Source organism: Electrophorus electricus, chromosome 2 (assembly GCF_013358815.1).
Source record: "Electrophorus electricus isolate fEleEle1 chromosome 2, fEleEle1.pri, whole genome shotgun sequence".
Taxonomy (NCBI): Eukaryota; Metazoa; Chordata; class Actinopteri; order Gymnotiformes; family Gymnotidae; genus Electrophorus; species Electrophorus electricus.
Window position 1 is genome coordinate 27,519,626 of NC_049536.1, and position 19,732 is coordinate 27,539,357.

Consider the following 19,732-nt stretch of genomic DNA (forward strand, 5'->3'; position numbering starts at 1 on the left):
GTGTGTGTTTGTGTGTGTGTATTCGTGTGTGTGTGTGTGTGTAATGAATCCTGCTGTAATTGTGATTGTATAGTTGAGCCCACATGCTGGGCTGCTCTGCAGTTATGATGTCCCCAAGCAGCAGTGTGTACGGACAGCAGTGTTTGCGGACAGCGGTGTGTGTGTGTGTGGACAGCGGTGTGTGTGGACAGCGGTGTGTGTGTGGTGTGTGTGGACAGCAATGTGTGTGTGTGATGTGTGTGTGGACAGTGGTGTGTGTTTGGAAAGCAGTGTGTGTGTGGTGTGTGAACAGCAGTGTGTGTGTGGTGTGTGTGTGGACAGCGATGTGTGTTGTGTGCTGTGTGTGGACAGCGGTGTGTGTGGTGTGCTGTGTGTGGACAGCAGTGTGTGTGTGTGTGGTGTGTGTGTGGACAGCGGTGTGTGTGGTGTGCTGTGTGGACAGCGGTGTGTGGTGTGCTGTGTGTGGACAGCGATGTGTGTGGTGTGTGTGTGGACAGCGGTGTGTGTGTGGTGTGCTGTGTGTGGACTGCGGTGTGTGTGTGTGTGAACAGCGATGTGTGTGGTGTGCTGTGTGTGGACAGCAGTGTGTGTGTGTGGTGTGTGTGGACAGCGGTGTGTGTGGTGTGCTGTGTGTGGACAGCGGTGTGTGTGGTGTGGTGTGTGGACAGTGATGTGTGTGGTGTGCTGTGTGTGGACAGCAGTGTGTGTGTGTGTGGACAGCTCCTCCAGCTCCCACTGCCTGTAGATGTGGAGTGGAGATGTCAGCACTGGGGTTTGTGTTCATGAGAACTTCAGCCTCACACTGGTAATGATGAAAGGACTGTGTGTGTCATTAGTGAAGTGTTTGAAACGTCAGCTACTCACAGTGAGGAGTCTCACTTTGTCTCTGTCTGTATGTCCCTACTCTCTTATCTTCACTCTATACATTCATAATCAAACTGCCCAGACTGACATTTTAAGAGCAGAGATTATAGTTATTCGTCTAATGTCCTTGTAATTACAGAGCTAACAGGGACGGTAGTCTGATCGTCAGATAAATCGCCGTGCGGGTCAGAGGCTGATTATAGTTGTGTGGTCCAGCATGGCGGGTGGGGGGGTGTATGCTCCGTAGCCAAGCCCACCGGGTTTATCGCATTAATTGTGGCCAGTTTTAGATCTGTAGCTGGTCTCGGGTTGTCGGGCGCGGAGTGAGATGGTAACTGACCTTCCGGTGCTATCAAGTAAGACGTTTGTGGCTGATGGGACGTGTTTAGCGCAGAGTGCAGCTGTTTCTGTTTCTGTTTCTGCAGCCGATCAAATGTCGAAGGGATTTATTTGCAGCCGTGGTGCATCTGTTGTGTGGAAGGCTGAAAGAATGTTTCTGGAGCCAGATATGAAGAAGAATCCATTCTGGAGTGGGATAGAGGGCCAGGCTACGCATTTAGAGCTGGAGATAGACGGAGAGATGGAGAGACCATCAGAAAAAGAGAAAGTAAATGAAAGAGAAACTGAGGAAAAGATGAAGAGAAAGTGGAGGGGAGCGAGAGAGAGAGAGAAAGAGAGAGAGAGAGAAAGAGAGAGAGGGGAGGGGAGAAGGAGAATGGGGAGACAGAGGAGGAGGAGTGTGGGGGAGAAGGAGAATGTGGTATCGAGTCTCCTTTTTGAGATTCCTTCCTGAGTCTATTCAGTTTAGGCTTCGGTTACCGTGAAGCCCATTCTGTGTTCCACAAGGTGCTCTCAGTAGAGGAGCTCCCCCTCTCTCCTTCAGCCTTTGGTTCCTCCCTCTCACTGCAGGGCCTCTGGTTTCGCCCCAGGAGGGGGTTTGGGGGTGGGTTTGCTTGCCCAGCAGGAGGGCCGTAATTGGGCCTGCATTTGATTAGACGCAGGCATGCGCCTGGAAGCACTCCAGCTCTTCCCCACAGCCCTCTAGGAGCCGCCCGGCCCGGTCAGGGGGATTATGGGTAAAGCGTGCATGCTTGTTTTGGCTTGGTGAGTCAGAACCCCAGCGACAAGGAAGGAGACACACAGGCGAAAACCCTAAGCACTTTTAATCACGCCCCCCTACACACCCTCCCTAATTGCCCTCTCCGTCCCCCAACGCACGGAGCCCAGGGGCCCCACGGCTACCTTCAGTTATGCAGAGAGATGAGTGACAGGTGCATACATGCGTGTGCTGGGCAGAAGGAGATCCCGCCCTCTCTGCCAGGCACAGCCCACCTCTGTCACGTGACATCCCGTCTGCGTCTCTGCGGCTCCTGCTGAGAGGATGACGAGATGTCGGGTTCCCAAGCTGGGTCAGAACACGGAGGAGGCTTTTTCAGAGCGGACCGCTGGAGTCACACGACAGGCGGCGGAAGAGAAACCCGATAATGACATTTTCATTAGAAGGTTGTTTGGAACTGACCGTGTGCCTGTTTCATTGTTCAGTCATTTCTCATCAAGTCGTGTGCACAGCGTGGTGTAAAGAGCCAGGGCTTGCGGTCCCTTCACTACACAGAGGAGAAAGAGGACTTGTTACCCCGCCGCTGTTACCCCGCCTCTGTTACCCCCACGGCTGTCACTCTCTCCAGTGTCACCCTAAAGTCTGATCCATTATTCAGAACCTCAGCTCTCTCCACCACAGACCGGGCTTCTGGACCCATATTTCACTAAGACGCTAAGACGTGTGTGTGTGTGTGTGTGTGTGTGTGTGATGAAGGACTCAAAAATGACTCATTTCCCATACACCGTTTACATGGTGCTTTACTTGACTTTAATGTACTATGGGTCATTTGTTTCTTTTGTTGTTTGACTTTTACGTGTGCTTAGCGTCTAATGTGCGTGGCTCTGTGGTTTATAGCCGAGCTGCGTGCGCCTCAGAGCCATCCAATCAGGGCCCTCCTCTTCACTCCAGCTGCGGGGGGGGGGGGGGGGGGGGGGGGGTAGTGTTGCCGTGGTGACAGATGCAGGCGGAGCTTCTGTCTAAGAGCAGTACGGGGTAAGGCAAGGGCGGAGCCAAATGTCAGCACGGTCCGATTTCTTTTAGATCAAGCTGAGTGATGTAACCGTTGTAGTCATGGCAACACCGAATGCAGCGGAGGAGCGCGTGTGCATGTACAGCAGCTGGAAAAAACGAGGAACAGGTTTCCCACATTGCCATAACAACACAAAAACTTAGGACTCCATTTGTCGAGGCGATCCTGACACATGCAAACGCAGGCAGGTCATCTGGAATTGTGCTTGGGGCAGAGCGGTGTGTCTGCCTCACACACTTCAGTCCCCCAGGCTGGCTTTCCGGGACGGGGCAGGTGGCCAAGTTCAGCTTCAGCGAGAATCCAGCACCTGCTTCCAGACGAACCCTCCTGGAAGTCTGGATTGGCTTGAGCAGGTGTGTTATGGCAGGAAATCTTGCAGGATGACGTCGTTAATGACTGCTACGCTTCCCTGACACTGGGTGCCTTCCCAGGTGACACTCGGTGCGGAGAACGAGGCACAGGGTCACCACGAAAACCTGCTTCAGTCATAGCGCGGCGCATGGAGCTGTTCTGACAGCCCGAGCCAAGCACCTTTTGGTCCAAACCCTGTCAACTCAGCCGGTTCTTTCTCTCCTCTGTCGTTTTACCGCTGACAGATGCCTGAAGCCCAGATACCACATCATCATTACAGAATTAGAGATGATGATGATGATGATGAGGGTCATGTGCCAGGTTCAGACCACACGTTATTTTTGGCTCAGTGTGCCAGTAGGTGGTCGTACCACCCCCTTACCACGTGGGGCGCCTGACGATGCTACATGTCTGACGCTGACCGGTCATCATTCACGACCTTGTGCGAGGTCATAGGTCATCGGGGAGGAGGGTCAGGAAATGGTCAGTCGTTGGCTACAGAAGCGCTGGGTATGGTGCTGGCAGGTTTGTGTTCAGAAAAAAAGTTTAAAAAAAAGAGAACGTGGACCTGTTCCTTGGCGTGTTCCTGACTTGTACCTGTGGTCATGATGCGTGTGCCTGACGTGTACCTGTGGTCATATACGCGTGTTCCTGACGTGTACCTGTGGTCATGACGCATGTGCCTGACGTGTACCTGTGGTCATGACGCGTGTTAATGACGTGTACCTGTGGTCATGACGCGTGTTCCTGACGTGTACCTGTGGTCATGACGGGTGTTCCTGACGTGTACCTGTGGTCATGACGCGTGTTCCTGACGTGTACCTGTGGTCATGGCGGGTGTTCCTGACGTGTACCTGTGGTCATGACGCGTGTGCCTGATGTGTACCTGTGGTCATGACACGTGTTCCTGACGTGTACCTGTTTTCATGACGGGTGTTCCTGACGTGTACCTGTGGTCATGACGGGTGTTCCTGACGTGTACCTGTGGTCATGACGCGTGTTCCTGACATGTACCTGTGGTCATGACGTGTGTTTCTGACATGTACCTGTGGTCATAACCCTCTGGTTGGTGTTCCTGAGCTGTAGCTCTGCTTGGTGCTCAGCACACATTCTGGACAGTTACAGATACAGTTACAGTTACAGGGCTGCATGATATTGGGAAAAAAATTTGACATTTGCAAAAAATAACATATATATATATATATATATATATATGTGTGTGTGTGTGTGTGTGTGTGTGTGTGTGTGTGTGTATATATATATATATATGTCATTTTTCATATATACAATATGAAAAAACAGCTGATTTTTTCCAGTTGACTCCAATATGTCCATTTGTAAAGAATGAATCCTTCTGTAATGATTTGAGTGATTTTTGTATTTTGGAATGCATTTGCGCAGAAAATAATAAAACCAATAATTACTAAAGCTGAAAAATCATTATTTTTTTACTGGGAATGTTCTTCCTCTTGTCTTTGACGTTTCTTGTCCTTTTTGCTTCCCAGAGTTTGCATCCTGTTTCTCATTCATTTTCAGGTCGTGGTTCGGTGACTAGCTGGGGCGGGACTGCTATGGTTTGACAAACAATCAAGAATGATTGTGATTGGTGGTTTGCTGTGCATGTACTCACACACAAACAAACTCTAAGAAGCGTTAAACTGGAGTAAATTATATGCCACCGATGTCTCCTGTAGTCATGGAGAACTGGAACCATGCGAGATTTCCTTTTGAGTCAAGTTGATGTGTTTGATTCTATTTGTGACGTCATTAACGATGCTTGGTTGATATATCATGCAGCCCTAGTTACTGGACCTGCTTCAGTCACAATCCTGGAATCTGCTGCTCCGGATCTGGATCAGCAAATCCCAGACCAAGAACTCCCCGGAGCAGATAAATACATGTGCATGTGTGGTCCCCTGAAATGCTGCAACCATCCAAACATCACATGGTTTCTTGTGTGGTTTTGCGATGTACGGCCGTAAAAACCCTGCGTGTCAAAGTGGATTTTCCGACTCAAAATTCACAGGCGACGTTTCCTGTTGAATCCTTTCGTGACATTTCCTTACTGACTGCGTCGTGGCCCCGGAGCACCTGGCGTGTGCACGTGTTCTCCTCACGGAGTGAGTGTTTTCAGCGCGTGTCCGTTTGTGGGAATTGTGCGTCCATGAAGGACCAATGCCAGTGTGGCATTCTCTCTTATTCTTTACTGATTGACACCTGGGACAAACGTAAACTCTTCGGCAGCCTAAACCCCGGGTCTGTTGTGCTGCTCTCTTCTGCCTGTCTTCCTTTCACACAGCCTTGCAACTCAATCACTCATTCAATTCAATTGAAATCTCTCTGTATCCCCCCACCCCCCACCCCCCGTCTGGGGCTCTTGCTCTCCACCCCCCACCTCTGTCTGGGAGAGAGAATATTGCATGTGAATGCTGGTGTCATGTTAGCTTGGTCCTGCGTCTCACCACTACCCTGCTTACAGCAATGACACTAATTCTTGTCTCTGCAGGGACTGAGGGGACCATTCCCCCCCTACACAGGCACTGAGGGGACCATTCTCCCCCTACACAGGCACTGAGGGGACCATTCCCCCCTTACACAGGCACTGAGGGGACCATTCCCCCCCTACACAGGCACTGAGGGGACCATTCTCCCCCTTACACAGGCACTGAGGGGACCATTCCCCCCCTACACAGGGACTGAGGGGACCATTCCCCCCCTACACAGTGACTGAGGGGACCGTTCCCCCCTTACACAGGCACTGAGGGGACCATTCCCCCCTTACACAGGCACTGAGGGGACCATTCCCCCCCTACACAGGGACTGAGGGGACCATTCCCCCCCTACACAGTGACTGAGGGGACCATTCCCCCCTTACACAGTGACTTAGGGGACCATTCCTCCCCTACACAGCGACTGAGGGGACCGTTCCCCCCTTACACAGTGACTTAGGGGACCATTCCTCCCCTACACAGCGACTGAGGGGACCATTCCTCCCCTACACAGCGACTGAGGGGACCATTCCTCCCCTACACAGTGACTGAGGGGACCATTCCTGCCCTACACAGGGACTGAGGGGACCATTCCTCCCCTACACAGTGACTGAGGGGACCATTCCCCCCTACACAGTGACACTCAGGATGGGCTTTTCCTGGGCCCTCCCCTCTGCCCACAAGCAGAGGCCCTCTCTCGCTTTCACTCTCTCCAGCTCTCTCTCAAGCCTTCAATCTCTCCCTCTCTCTCTCTCTCTCTCTCTCTTTCTCTCTCTCATCTACACTTATTCTCTTTTCCTCACTTTAGTTCAGTTTTAATTGCAATGGCTTTTTTGGTCACTGAAGGTCAATAAAGTTATTGGAATGACTTTACTCAAGAGGCAGCAAATATATATTGTGTGTGTGTGTGTGTGTGTGTGTGTGTGTGTGTGTGTGTGTGTGTGTGTGTGTGCGCGTGCGTGTGCCTGTGTGTGCATCAAGAAACTCAGAGAAGATGTAGCGCATTTTCTTGTAGAATGAGTTCCTGCTTGTCTCATTCTTTGGGTCCTGGCAATGATTTCAGACATTCTCAGATCGTACTGGACTAACAGTCCAAACACACCCAGCAGTGTCTACTCAGACAGAGAACGTCTATCTTATAATCATGTAAATGTCTAAAGAGCACACGAGACAATGTTTTTGGTGTGTGTGTGTGTGTGTGTGTGTGTGTGTGTGTGTGTGTGTGTGTGTGTGCGCTTATGTCCATGCTATCACTCATGTATCCACTACAAAGCCTTTTTTATACTTCCGTTAATTAGAAACTCTTAAATGCTGAAGATTCATTTTCTTTGTCAGATTGTGATTTCCGAGTCATTCGGAAGTATAATTAGACCCCCCACTAATCACTATCCTTCCATCTTTTTACAAAGGAAGGTGTGGAAAGAGAGTGACGGTTCAGAGAATGTGGAGCCGTAAGAAGTGAAACATTTAGGCTGCAAATACAGAGCAGGAAAAGTAGTTTTATAAATGTTTAATGACATGTAATGTACGAATCTTTAATGAAAATAGAACAGATGCACTTTACATGGAAACGTAAAGCAGAGGAGTATCTGAGTAGTATTGTGGAGTATTTGTGGAGTATTGTGGAGCATTTGTGTAGTATTGTAGAGCATTTGTGTAGTATTGTGGTGTATTTGTGTGGCATTGTGGAGTATTTGTGGAGTATTGTGGAGTATTTCTGCTGTTACTTAAGCACAGTGGGGCCAGAAGTGCAGCTCTGTCTCCTCCACTCACCAGCTACAGGATGGACACATAACCTTCTGTCTGTTACTGGTCAGCTCCAGAACCTTCTCTCTGTTCTGTCACCTCTAGAACCTTCTCTCTGACCGATCAGCTGTACCAGTGGCCACTTCCAATCATCAGCCTGTGCTCATGGCGCGGGGGTGCTGTCTCACTTCCTCTCAGTGTGTGTGCGTGTGCGTGTGTGCGTGTGCGTGCGTGTGCGTGTGTGCGCGCGCGCGCGCGCGTGTGTGTGAGACTATCGGACCAGGCTATAATGTAGAGGAAACGAAGGCTGTGTGTGCGACCGTAGTCCTCTGATGAAATACAAACAGTACATCTTCCTCTCTCCTCCTCTTCCTCTCTCTAAACCTTGGCCCAAATAACACAATATTTTTACAAACGAGACCATTTTTCCTGCAAAACACAGATGAACGTTACAACCAACAGGCAACAGGCCTCTGAGTGTAAGAACAACACCTGTTACACAGCAGCTGTTTCAGCTGTTTCTGATGCCCTTAATCCCCTGACACTTTGGTGTGTGTGTGTGTGTGTGTTTGTTACAGCGCGGGCCCAAAAGGCGACAACATCTACGAGTGGAGGTCCACCATCCTGGGTCCTCCCGGCTCCGTCTACGAGGGTGGGGTCTTCTTCCTGGACATCACCTTCTCCTCCGACTACCCCTTCAAACCACCAAAGGTAGACAGGAGGACTACAGCATTCTGAGCCATCGCTCTGACTGTCTGTCTGTCTGTCTGTCTGTGTGTCTATCTGTCTGTCTGTCTGTCTGTGCCTTTCTGTCTGCCTGCCTGTGCCTGTCTGTCTGTCTGTCTGCCTTTCTGTGTCTGTCTGTCTGTCTCTCTGCCCATACAGCCATGATTTCTCTGTGCCCATCACACAGTTCCAGGATGTAACATCAGGCCAAATGGTTACGCTGAACCGCTTTTAATATGCCTGTTTTTGAACATCATCAAAAATGCAGGAAAGTGGCAGGAAATATTAAAAAGACGAAGTGCCAGGAGTGAACACGTCCGATTGGCTGTGCCCATTCAGACGTGTAAAGGTCATTTCACTCCAGACGTGCTAGCCATGCTGTGGCAGCTCACGGCTGCTACGCTCCGGTGTTAATCACTGTGACCTTTGACACCTGTCACATGTGACGTGCATCGCAGCAGTAGTGTGAGCAAATAAAGAATAACGTGATTATTGAGAATTTATGTGATTATTTATGTCTGTTACCACTTTGCTAGCAGTTTCTACCCAGAAACGGTACAAAATTATTGAAATATCAATGCGATCTAGATCCGTCATGAAAACAGAGAAGAGCTGGGTGTTTACTCTGTGTCACAGAGGGTCTCTTCTCAAAGTTTTACTTGTCGTTAGTGCTGGAAGTTCAAAACTCCTCGGAACAGAAGATGAAAATGTTGTCGATTTCACAGTGTGGAAACGTGTTACCACGGGAGCAGCACCAAGCTCATCTGCTGGAATAGTTTTTATCGTGTCCCCGTATGGGCGGACTAGCGCGGTGGGTCACACCAGGCCTGACGGAGCCGCAGTGACTAGCTGTGTCGCTTCTGGAGTGACAAGTGCTGAAGACACCTTGCTAGTGGTGCGGCAGTTCTGCTTTACTCTTAAATGGCGCATGTCCACGTGACTAGAGTAACCTGTGAGGCCAGACTGCAGTGTTCAAAACGTGAAGTACTGATGCTGTGCTGGGGGTTCTCCTGAAAATCCTAGGAGGAAGCTGGATACTAACCATGGCCGGTTTCCAGCTGGAGCACCGGAGTCAGCTGTAGAGCAGTTTTCAGTGTGAGGTGGCTGCGTACACACATTGTGGGCCAGCCTGTTTCTGAAGGCTGACGTGAAGGTTGACGTGAAGGCTGACGTGTAGGCTGACGTGAAGGCTGGTCTGGCCGCAGCCGGTGCCTGGACTAGAGCGCTGTGGTCATGAATTTTTATCATGAAGAGGGGAGGAGTCAGGGAGTTTTATTATGAAGAGGGGAGGAGTCAGGGGTTTGACGTGAAGAGGGGAGGAGTCGGGGAGTTTTATTATGAAGAGGGGAGGAGTCAGGGGTATGACGTGAAGAGGGGAGGAGTCGGGGTTTTATTATGAAAGGGGAGGAGTCGAGTATGACGTGAAGAGGGGAGTCAGGGGGTTTTATTATGAAGAGGGGAGGAGTCAGGGGTATGACGTGAAGAGGGGAGGAGTCGGGGAGTTTTATTATGAAGGGGGAGGAGTCAGTTATGACGTGAAGAGGGGAGGAGTCAGGAGGTTTTATTATGAAGGGGGAGGGGTCGGGTATGACGTGAAGAGGGGAGTCAGGGGGTTTTATTATGAAGAGGGGAGGAGTCAGGGGTATGACGTGAAGAGGGGAGGAGTCGGGGAGTTTTATTATGAAGGGGGAGGAGTCGGTTATGACGTGAAGAGGGGAGGAGTCAGGGGGTTTTATTATGAAGGGGGAGGGGTCGGGTATGACGTGAAGAGGGGAGTCAGGGGGTTTTATTATGAAGAGGGGAGGAGTCAGGGGTATGACGTGAAGAGGGGAGGAGTCGGGGAGTTTTATTATGAAGGGGGAGGAGTCGGTTATGACGTGAAGAGGGGAGGAGTCAGGGGGTTTTATTATGAAGGGGGAGGGGTCGGGTATGACGTGAAGAGGGGAGTCAGGGGGTTTTATTATGAAGAGGGGAGGAGTCAGGGGTATGACGTGAAGAGGGGAGGAGTCGGGGAGTTTTATTATGAAGGGGGAGGAGTCGGTTATGACGTGAAGAGGGGAGGAGTCAGGGGGTTTTATTATGAAGGGGGAGGAGTCGGAGCTTTGACGTAAAGAGGGGAGTCAGGGGGTTTTATTATGAAGAGGGGAGGAGTCAGGGGTATGACGTGAAGAGGGGAGGAGTCGGGGAGTTTTATTATGAAGGGGGAGGAGTCGGTTATGACGTGAAGAGGGGAGGAGTCAGGGGGTTTTATTATGAAGGGGGAGGAGTCGGAGCTTTGACGTAAAGAGGGGAGTCAGGGGGTTTTATTATGAAGAGGGGAGGAGTCAGGGGTATGACGTGAAGAGGGGAGGAGTCGGGGAGTTTTATTATGAAGGGGGAGGAGTCGGTTATGACGTGAAGAGGGGAGGAGTCAGGGGGTTTTATTATGAAGGGGGAGGAGTCGGAGCTTTGACGTAAAGAGGGAAGGGGTCAAGGTTATGACGTGAAAGGGGGAGGAATCAGGGCATTGACGTGAAGAGCATTTTAGCATTTCAGTGTCCCTGTGGAGAACTTTGCAGCTGGTATGTCTTTATGCCCCCTTCTGTCTCCCTCCCTCTCCCCATGGCATGTCGTTGGTGTGTTTGTGTAAGGAGGCGGTGCCAGCTCTTAGCAGCAGCAGAGCCACTATGGCGTGTTAATCCCGTAATAGTAAGCGAGGCGCGACTGCAGGCCGTATGGGCTGCGGTGGAGGAGGGGAGGAGAGGAGAAGGAGGGGAGGGGCCGAGAACCGGTGCGCTTTCTCACGGAGGAATCCCCAGCTCTCCCACGCTGCCTCCTGCAGAAGGAGGCACTTGGGGGTTCTGGCATTTTCCCGACTGATCTGTTGGAGGAAACCGTGTGTGCGTTTTCATTCTGTGTTTGTGCTTCTCTCTCTCTCTCTCTCTCTCTCTCTCTCTCTCTCCCACTTTTTCTCTGTCTGCCACATCTGTCGCTTCCATTGTTTCTTATTCTTTCTTCTGCATGATCTCTTCCCTCTCTCTCCCTCTCTCTCTCTGTTATTCTGTCTCTTTGTGTGTCTTTCTGTGCCCCTCTCTCCCTCTCTGTGTTCCGGGTGCTGTTCTGCTGTCAGGTTGCTGTAGTGTGGTGTGTGCTCTTCCGTACCGAGGGAGCCCCGCTAACACACTACATCCCTGTCGCATCCTCTGGCCCTTTGACACAGACGCTCCCAAGTTATGTGACTTCTTCCTCAGTTCCCACTGGGAAAATGTGTATACATGTGGGTGTCGATGTGAGACTGTGCATATATCATTGTGAGACTCTGTGTGTGTGTGTGTGTGTGTGTGTGTGTGTGTGTGTGTAACTATATAAAATAAATAAAACACAAACCATATCTTTATCCAGGGTAAGCTTGTAAGTGCCTGACACTTTTCTGCCCGTACCTGACCCCAGATCAGTGAACTTGGCTTAAGATCACTTCAGCCAGCTTTATGTGACCCCAGGTCAGCGGAATTGGTCTGACCCCCTGGTGAGTGAGCTTAGCTTTCCAAGCCTGCAGTGAGCAGTGTCCTTCAGCAGCCTGCTGGGCTCGTTTACATCGTTAATGCCCTGTTCGTTTACATCGTTAATGCCTTGATCGTTTAGATTGTGAATGCCCTGATTGTTTAGATCATTAATGCCCTGATCGTTTACATCGTTAATGCCACTCTCATTTAGATTGTTAATGCCCTGCTCGTTTACATGGTTAATGCTGCATTCATTTTGATCATTAATGCCCTCATCGTTTAGATCATTAATGCCCCGCTCCTTTACATCGTTAATGCCCCGCTCTTTTACATCATTAATGCCCCGTTCGTTTACATCGTTAATGCCCTGCTTGTTTACATCGTTAATGTCCCAATCGTTTGGTCGTTCCTGCCCCGTTCGTTTAGATCGTTAATGCCCCGATCGTTTACATCGTGAATGCTCTGCTTGTTTACATCGTTAATACCCCTCTCGTTTGGTCGTTCCTGCCATGCTCATTTAAATGAAGGAAGGCTTAGTGGGGTTGGCAGGGGGGTCTGGCTAATCTGCCAGATCGATACATTTCAGGTTTCGATTCTGATCTGCGAGTGTGTCGGTAATGAGAGTTTAAACTGTGTCGGTGGTCATGAACAAGATGGATGATTATAGACTTTCCTCAGTTACTTTAGTCTGAATTCGGAAGACACTGGTGACAGTAGCTCTCAGACCTCTTCAGCTGGAATATCTGCACTGATATCAGATCTCAGCACAGTTCCACTGTAGCCCAAACCTGACAAACGTGTACCCAGCTGGAAGGAATATGGCAGTTAACTCTGCTTTGCCATGCCCCTATGACCATTTGATTGGCTGGAAGAAAATGATTGGCATGAATCCTGCTTCCCTAAAGGGTGGCACTGAATCTGTTGATAAGGGTCCATAGAAATCGAGACTTGGTAAAAGATACTAAACGTAATTAGAATTTAGAAGATACATGATGTGTTAACAGAAACGTGTTTGTTTTTTTAGATCACTTCAGTCTGCCACATGATCCTTGGTTACGGGGACATGTGGTGTCTTCATGCTGAGGTATAGTAACCCAGCAACCTAAACTGAACATCAACAGAACCAAACATCTGGACTGGTTCATGTGGAATGACAGTTCCCAAAATAAGTCTCTCAATTCTCTAAAAACTACCTACAAAATTAATTGTTCAGTTATGCTCTGTCACTGCACATATAAGGTATTGGTGACTTCTCAGTCAGGAATGTTGGGGTAGCAAAGCTCGTCTGAATTCCTTGTCTGGTGACCACTGACGTCTCAAAGGGGTGGTAGACAGTCTCCAAAGTTTTTGGCAAAGTCCACACTGTTTCCTCGTCCCAATAGACAGGTGAGGGGAATGACGTACATGCGAGAATGCTGGGAATCTTCATCCCAGTATCGTCCTGCAGGCGCGTTTATTTAGTTCCAGTCATTTGTCTTGATCTCTGGTATGTGACCTATGGTAGACAGGAACTGTTCATTCCAAATGTCAGTGTTTGTTAGAGAATGCTGGTGTTTGTTGGAGAAGGTAGGTGTGTATTTGAGAATGCAGGTGTGTGTTTGAGAAAGCTGGTAGTTGTGAGAGAATGCTGGTGTTTGTTTGAGAAAATTGGTGTTTGTTTGTTAGAGAATGCTGGTGTGTGTTAGAGAATGCAGGTGGTTGTTTGAGAAAGTTGGTGTTAGTTTGAGAATGCTGCTGTTTGAGAAAGTTGGTATTTGTTAAGGAATGCTGGTGTTTGTTTAAGAAAGTTGGTATTTGTTGGAGATTGCTGGTGTTTCTTGGAGAATGCTGGTGTTGGAGAATGCTGTCATGTGTTGGAGAAGGTTGGTGTTTGTTAGGGAATGCTGGTGCTTGTTGGAGAAGCTTAGTGTTTGTTGGAGAATGCTGGTGTTTATTGGGGAAGGTTGTGTTGGTGAGCAGCAGAGGAACTTTTCTGATAAAGGTCTGTTCTCTCCCATGCTCCTTATCCAGGTCACGTTCCGTACACGGATCTACCACTGCAACATCAACAGTCAGGGAGTGATCTGTCTGGACATCCTGAAGGACAACTGGAGCCCCGCCCTCACCATCTCCAAGGTCCTCTTGTCCATCTGCTCCCTGCTGACAGACTGCAACCCTGGTGAGTGTCACAGTGTGCCCTGAGCACTGCACACATCTTCACTAACAGCCTCTGCACGATGGTCTTCACACACCTCCCAGTGAACACAGTGGATAGAGCCACATGTCACACACTGTGGTTGCCCCGAGCACCGTACCGGTGTAAACAGAGTGGGCTACTCTGAAGCATGCAGATCTCACCAGCGGCTAACAGCGGAGATTGGGACTGGTATGTCAGAGGAATGGCAGGTGTGTAGTCTGAGATTGGGACTGGTATGTCAGATGTCAGGTGTGTAGTCTGAGATTGGGACTGGTATGTCAGATGTTGGGTGTGTAGTCTGAGATTTGGACTGGTGTGTCAGATGGCAGGTGTGTAGTCTGAGATTTGGACTGGTGTGTCAGATGGCAGGTGTGTAGTCTGAGATTTGGACTGGTGTGTCAGATGTCAGGTGTGTAGTCTGAGATTGGGACTGGTGTGTCAGATGTCAGGTGTGTAGTCTGAGATTGGGACTGGTGTGTCAGATGTCAGGTGTGTAGTCTGAGATTTGGACTGGTATGTCAGGTGTGTAGTCTGAGATTTGGACTGGTATGTCAGGTGTCAGGTGTGTAGTCTGAGATTTGGACTGGTATGTCAGATGTCAGGTGTGTAGTCTGGTCTGTACAAGCGTGAGGAGTCTCGAGAATCACATTCAGTCACGTTAAAATGGAAAGTCTGCAGGGGAGGGCCGGTGAAGTGAGGGGAGGGGGCTGATGAGGGGAGGGGGCTGATGAGGGGAGGGGGCTGGTGGCAAATGCACACTGCAGTCAAACAACCACAACATGTAACCGATGCATAGGTTAACAGCATATATGAAATCCCCACTCTGCCCCACAGGCCCCCACTCTCCCCCACACGCGCCCCCACCCCCACCCCACTCTCCCCCACTTTCCCCCACAGGCCCCCACTCTCCATCTCTCTCCCCCACAGGCCTCCACCCCCACCCCACTCCTCCACAGGCAGCTCTTGGGGTGTTTAGGGGGCTGGACTGCGAGCCTGTGCAGAGGAGGTAGAGGTTTATCAGAACTCCCTGTGTGAAGGTCACACAGAGGTGTCTGCCACCCTGTGTATGTGGTGAGTGTGGGCTGTGTGTCTGTGTGTGTGTGTGGTGAGCGTGGGCTGTGTGTGTGTGGTGAGCGTGGGCTGTGTGTGTGTGGTGAGCGTGGGCTGTGTGTGTGTGTGTGTGTGTGGTGAGCGTGGGCTGTGTGTGTGTGTGGTGAGCGTGGGCTGTGTGTGTGTGTGGGGGCTGTGTGTGTGTGTGGTGAGCGTGGGCTGTGTGTGTGTGTGTGGTGAGCGTGGGCTGTGTGTGTGTGTTTGTGTGGTGAGCGTGGGCTGTGTGTGTGTGCGTGTGTGTGTGGTGAGCGTGGGCTGTGTGTGTGTGTGTGTGTGTGGTGAGCGTGGGCTGTGTGTGTGTGTGTGTGTGTGGTGAGTGTGGGCTGTGTGTGTGTGTGTGTATGGTGAGTGTGGGCTGTGTGTGTGTGTGTAGGCTGTGTGTGTGTGGTGAGCGTGGGCTGTGTGTGTGTGTGTGTGTGTGTGTGGTGAGTGTGGGCTGTGTGTGTGTGTGTGGTGAGAGTGGGCTGTGTGTGTGTGTGTGTGGTGAGTGTGGGCTGTGTGTGTGTGTGGTGAGTGTGTATGTGTGTGTGGTGAGTGTGTATGTGTGTGTGGTGAGCGTGGGCTGTGTGTGTGTGTGTGATGAGTGTGAGCTGTGTGTGTGGTGAGTGTGGGCTGTGTGTGTGTGTGTGTGTGTGTGTGTGTGTGTGTGTGGTGAGAGTGGGCTGTGTGTGTGTGTGGTGAGTGTGGGCTGTGTGTGTGTGTGTGTGTGTGTATGGTGAGCGTGGGCTGTGTGTGTGTGTGTGGTGAGTGTGGGCTGTGTGTGTGTGTATGGTGAGAGTGGGCTGTGTGTGTGTGGTGAGCGTGGGCTGTGTGTGTGTGGTGAGTGTGTATGTGTGTGTGGTGAGCGTGGGCTGTGTGTGTGTGTGTGGTGAGCGTGGGCTGTGTGTGTGGTGAGTGTGGGCTGTGTGTGTGTGTGTGTGTGTGTGTGGTGAGAGTGGGCTGTGTGTGTGTGTGTGTGGTGAGCGTGGGCTGTGTGTGTGTGGTGAGTGTGGGCTGTGTGTGTGTGGGCTGTGTGTGTGTGGTGAGCGTGGGCTATGTGTGTGTGTGTGTGTGTGTGTGTGGTGAGCGTGGGCTGTGTGTGTGTGGTGAGTGGGCTGTGTGTGTGTGTGTGTGTGTGTGTGTATGTGTGGGCTGTGTGTGTGTGGTGAGCGTGGGCTGTGTGTGTGTGTGTGGGCTGTGTGTGTGTGTGTGTGTGTGTGTGTGTGTGGTGAGCGTGCGCTGTGTGTGTGTGTGTGTGTGTGTGTGTGGTGAGCATGGGCTGTGTGTGTGTGTGTGTGTGTGTGTGTGTGGTGAGGCTGTGTCTCCTTTACTCCCCTCATCATCATCACTTCAGCAGGAGCCTGTTTCTGAGCGTCAGTCGCTAAAAACAGCAAGCATATCTTTCACACTTCCACTTTCAGATCCTCTGTTGAGTGAGTGTGTGTGTGTGTGTGTGTGTGTGCGTGTGCGTGCACATAAGGTGTATGCATGCACATAGTATGTGTGTATGCACCCATGTGTGCATGTGCATGTGTATAAGGGGTGTGTGTGCGTATATGTGTGTGTGTGTGGAGCTGAGTCAGCTGTGAGTGCTGAGAATTGGAGCTGGCTGTTGAAACCCCCACAGCTGCCTGTCAGGCTGCAGTCACTGTGTGTGTGTGTGTGTGTGTGTGTGTGTGTGTGTGTGTGTGTGTGTGTGTGTGTGTGTGTGTGTGTGTGTGTGTGTGCGCGTTTGTGTGCATGTGTATGTATGTGTGTGTAGTCATGGTAACAATAATGGTTTCAGTAATCGAAACAGTAACAGTAATGGTAGCAGTAACAGTAGCAGTAATGGTAGCCGTAATGGTAACAGTAATAGTAATGGTAACTAACGGTAACAGTAACGGTAATAGTAACAGTAATGGTAGTGGTTGTGGTGCTTGGCTCACGGTTCCAGAGCACCTGTAGTGCCTACATCCAGCCCCAAGACAGTGCCTGTCTTGTCTGTTGGCTTCATGGCAAGCCACAGGTCAAATGTAGTGAGAACGTCATGTTGGTGTATGTTGGGGGATGTGCAGAGAGTAAAGATGACCAGGATTCTCTGTATTTACCCTTTACTATCCCTTTTTTTGGATAGTAAAGACAGATACTTTCTGCATAATTAACCTCAAAGCGAATTGTTTCATATGCTGTGTACTACATTACGAGAGTAATTTAGAATACTGTATCTGTAAAAGCGTTTGCACACAAAACAGTGAATTCTACTGTTATGATTCCACATCTCTCCCTCTGTTCTTTTAAAAAGAAATAAAAACTCAAATTGCTGCCTTTCTCTCTCTCTCTCTCTCTCTCCATCTCTCTCTCTCTCTCTCTCTCTCTCTCTCACTCTCTCTCTCTCTCTCTCTCTCTCTCTCTCTTTTTTCAGCGGATCCTCTGGTTGGGAGCATAGCCACTCAGTACTTGACCAACAGAGCCGAACACGACAGGATAGCTCGACAGTGGACCAAGAGATACGCCACATAGATGCTAACAGCCCAGCCCTCGCTCCACTCACCCAATCACCAGGCGAGACCCTGCCCCGCCCCACCCCCAGCCTCCACCCAGTCTCCTGCACGCCCGCTCGGATCCAGGAGAGACGACTTTACAACGTGCAGCAAATCTTTATAACCTTTACGATACGGACTTGTGTGTATATGTCCTGCGGATTCTACCCTGTTCTGGTACCCAACACGGACTGGGGAGAACAGACCAGAGCCCACCTAGCTGAACGCTCCCGGTGTAGATTTTTGTAGCTATAGGTTTAGCTCTGTTCAATTGCCTATTACCAGTCTTGTTTCTTGGGGATATTAAAAAAAAATGTATTTTGTGATGTAATAAGGAACCTTCCTAAAGTCAACCAAATATTCTGGTATATTTTAGCCTCCTCCGTTATCTGTACGAAGCTGAAAAGAAGGAAAACGTGGATAAACATTTAGCTGTAGAATATTAGAGGCTCCTGACCCTTTTCCAGTCCTGTGATACGTGACATTGTGAATCTGTTCTACCGTTGTCACTTTGTAATGAAGAGAAACAGACAAACCCGTCGAACGTTTTGTAGCTCAGCTGAAATGAGCCGCCATGTAATATCCTCTCATACACAATAAATTTAAAAAAGGGAATAGGGCTGTGTGTGTGTGTGTGTGTGTGTGTGTGTGTGTGTGTGTGTGTGTGTGTGTGTGTGTGTGTGTGTGTGTGTGTGCGCGTGCGTGTGTGTGCACGTGCGTGCCTAACCGAGTTTGGCGGCTGCCAATCAAAATATCAGCAGTGTGAATGCGCTCAGTTCAGGGTCCCTCGCCACGCCCCTCTTGCACATCACCCTCATCAAATCACTGAGCATCTGAAACACAAAGGAAACTCCATCATCGGTTATAAAAGGCAACATTTTTGCCAGAGTTGCTTCTGTGCCCTTTTACATCTGATGGCTGATGGTATTTAGAAGTGATCGTTGTCCAGTGATCATTGTTAAACGTTGTTTAAAACATTTTTTACCTGGATGATTCACAAAATGACCCTATGCTCACCAACTTCTTAGGTGGTTTTGAGGGGGTCATGGGTGTTTGTGCTACTCCTTCAAGGATGTCAGTCGGGTATTCTAGCTACCTCTCTCTCTTTTTCACTCCCTTTTCCCCTCCCACCCTGGTCGTTTTGTGGAGAGTGATTTATTCTGGCCAGTGGTGAACGTGTCAGATTTATATCCAGGAGGAGAAAGCGCATGCAAGCTGTTGTCTGCTGCCCCCTGGTGGCTGCTCTTTGAATAGCGCTCTCAGCTGGGGCTTAGCATGGCGAGAGTGAGAGAACTGCTGGGTTGAGGTTGATAACATTTCTTCCCCTGTGAGGAGAGACCCACAGTGTCCCTGACTGTCATTTCTGTGGAATGGCACGACATGTTCGGGCGCCAGCCTGAGATGCTGTGGATTAGTGCGTGTGTTTGCGTGCGGCCTGTATTTGAAGCGTGTGAGCTTGTTCTCTGGAAAAGCCGAGGGCTGTTTTCAGTTTCTTTAACCCTATCTAACACCTTGCTACGCACAGATACACGGGCATACGCACGCCTGAAGGGCTACTGTTGTAATGAGCCAGGTCTGAGTTGCACTTTCTCTTTCAAATCTCAGAGAGAAGCTGCAAATAAACAGGGACTGCTGAGATCTCGGAGGTGAGGCAGTGAGATCGTCTCCAATGCGTTTGCTCACGGTCGGTATAAACCCGCAGTAGCTATTGGTGTTAGACTGGAATGTTCTGAATGGCAGGTGTGAGCTCTCTACTGGCGCAGGAGTGTCTGCCCAGCACACGAATCCATCCCCGTTTCTGGACGTGCTGGACGTGGACAGGCTGGTGTGTTTTGCTGCACCCGAACATCTGGAGGTCGTAGCACTGCGCGCTTCTGTCTTCTTTCTGCTTGTCGTCAACTGCTGCCACAGTTCAGCATGCCCTCACACGCCTGGACCAACGTCTGCTAGTCGTTAAGGTTTCACTCCAGTGCATTTGACAAAGGAAAACCATTGAGCACTGGGATACACCACAATGCTCCGCCCCACCACTACTGTATGCTTGACCCCTAAATAGCTGAGTTTGTATGGGGGTGAGGTTGTATTGTTAACGCCCCCCGCACAGCACGCAATGGTATTTCCCATGCTCACAGCTCATGTTGAAATGTCCCTTCTCCTG

The 19,732-nt window shown here is 50.1% G+C and overlaps 1 protein-coding gene across 1 annotated transcript in view; it reads left to right on the forward strand.

The window, feature by feature from the left end:
• The window catches only part of ube2e3 (ubiquitin-conjugating enzyme E2E 3 (UBC4/5 homolog, yeast)), a 40,646-nt gene extending 22,457 nt beyond the window's left edge, over positions 1–18,189 (forward strand). Inside the window, exons 4-6 of the mRNA XM_035523806.1 lie at positions 8,158–8,290; positions 13,798–13,945; positions 17,457–18,189. Coding sequence (XP_035379699.1) covers positions 8,158–8,290; positions 13,798–13,945; positions 17,457–17,554 — 379 coding nt within the window. The 3' untranslated portion in view covers positions 17,555–18,189. The remainder of the gene's footprint in view (positions 1–8,157; positions 8,291–13,797; positions 13,946–17,456) is intronic.
• Positions 18,190–19,732: the final 1,543 nt, after the last annotated feature.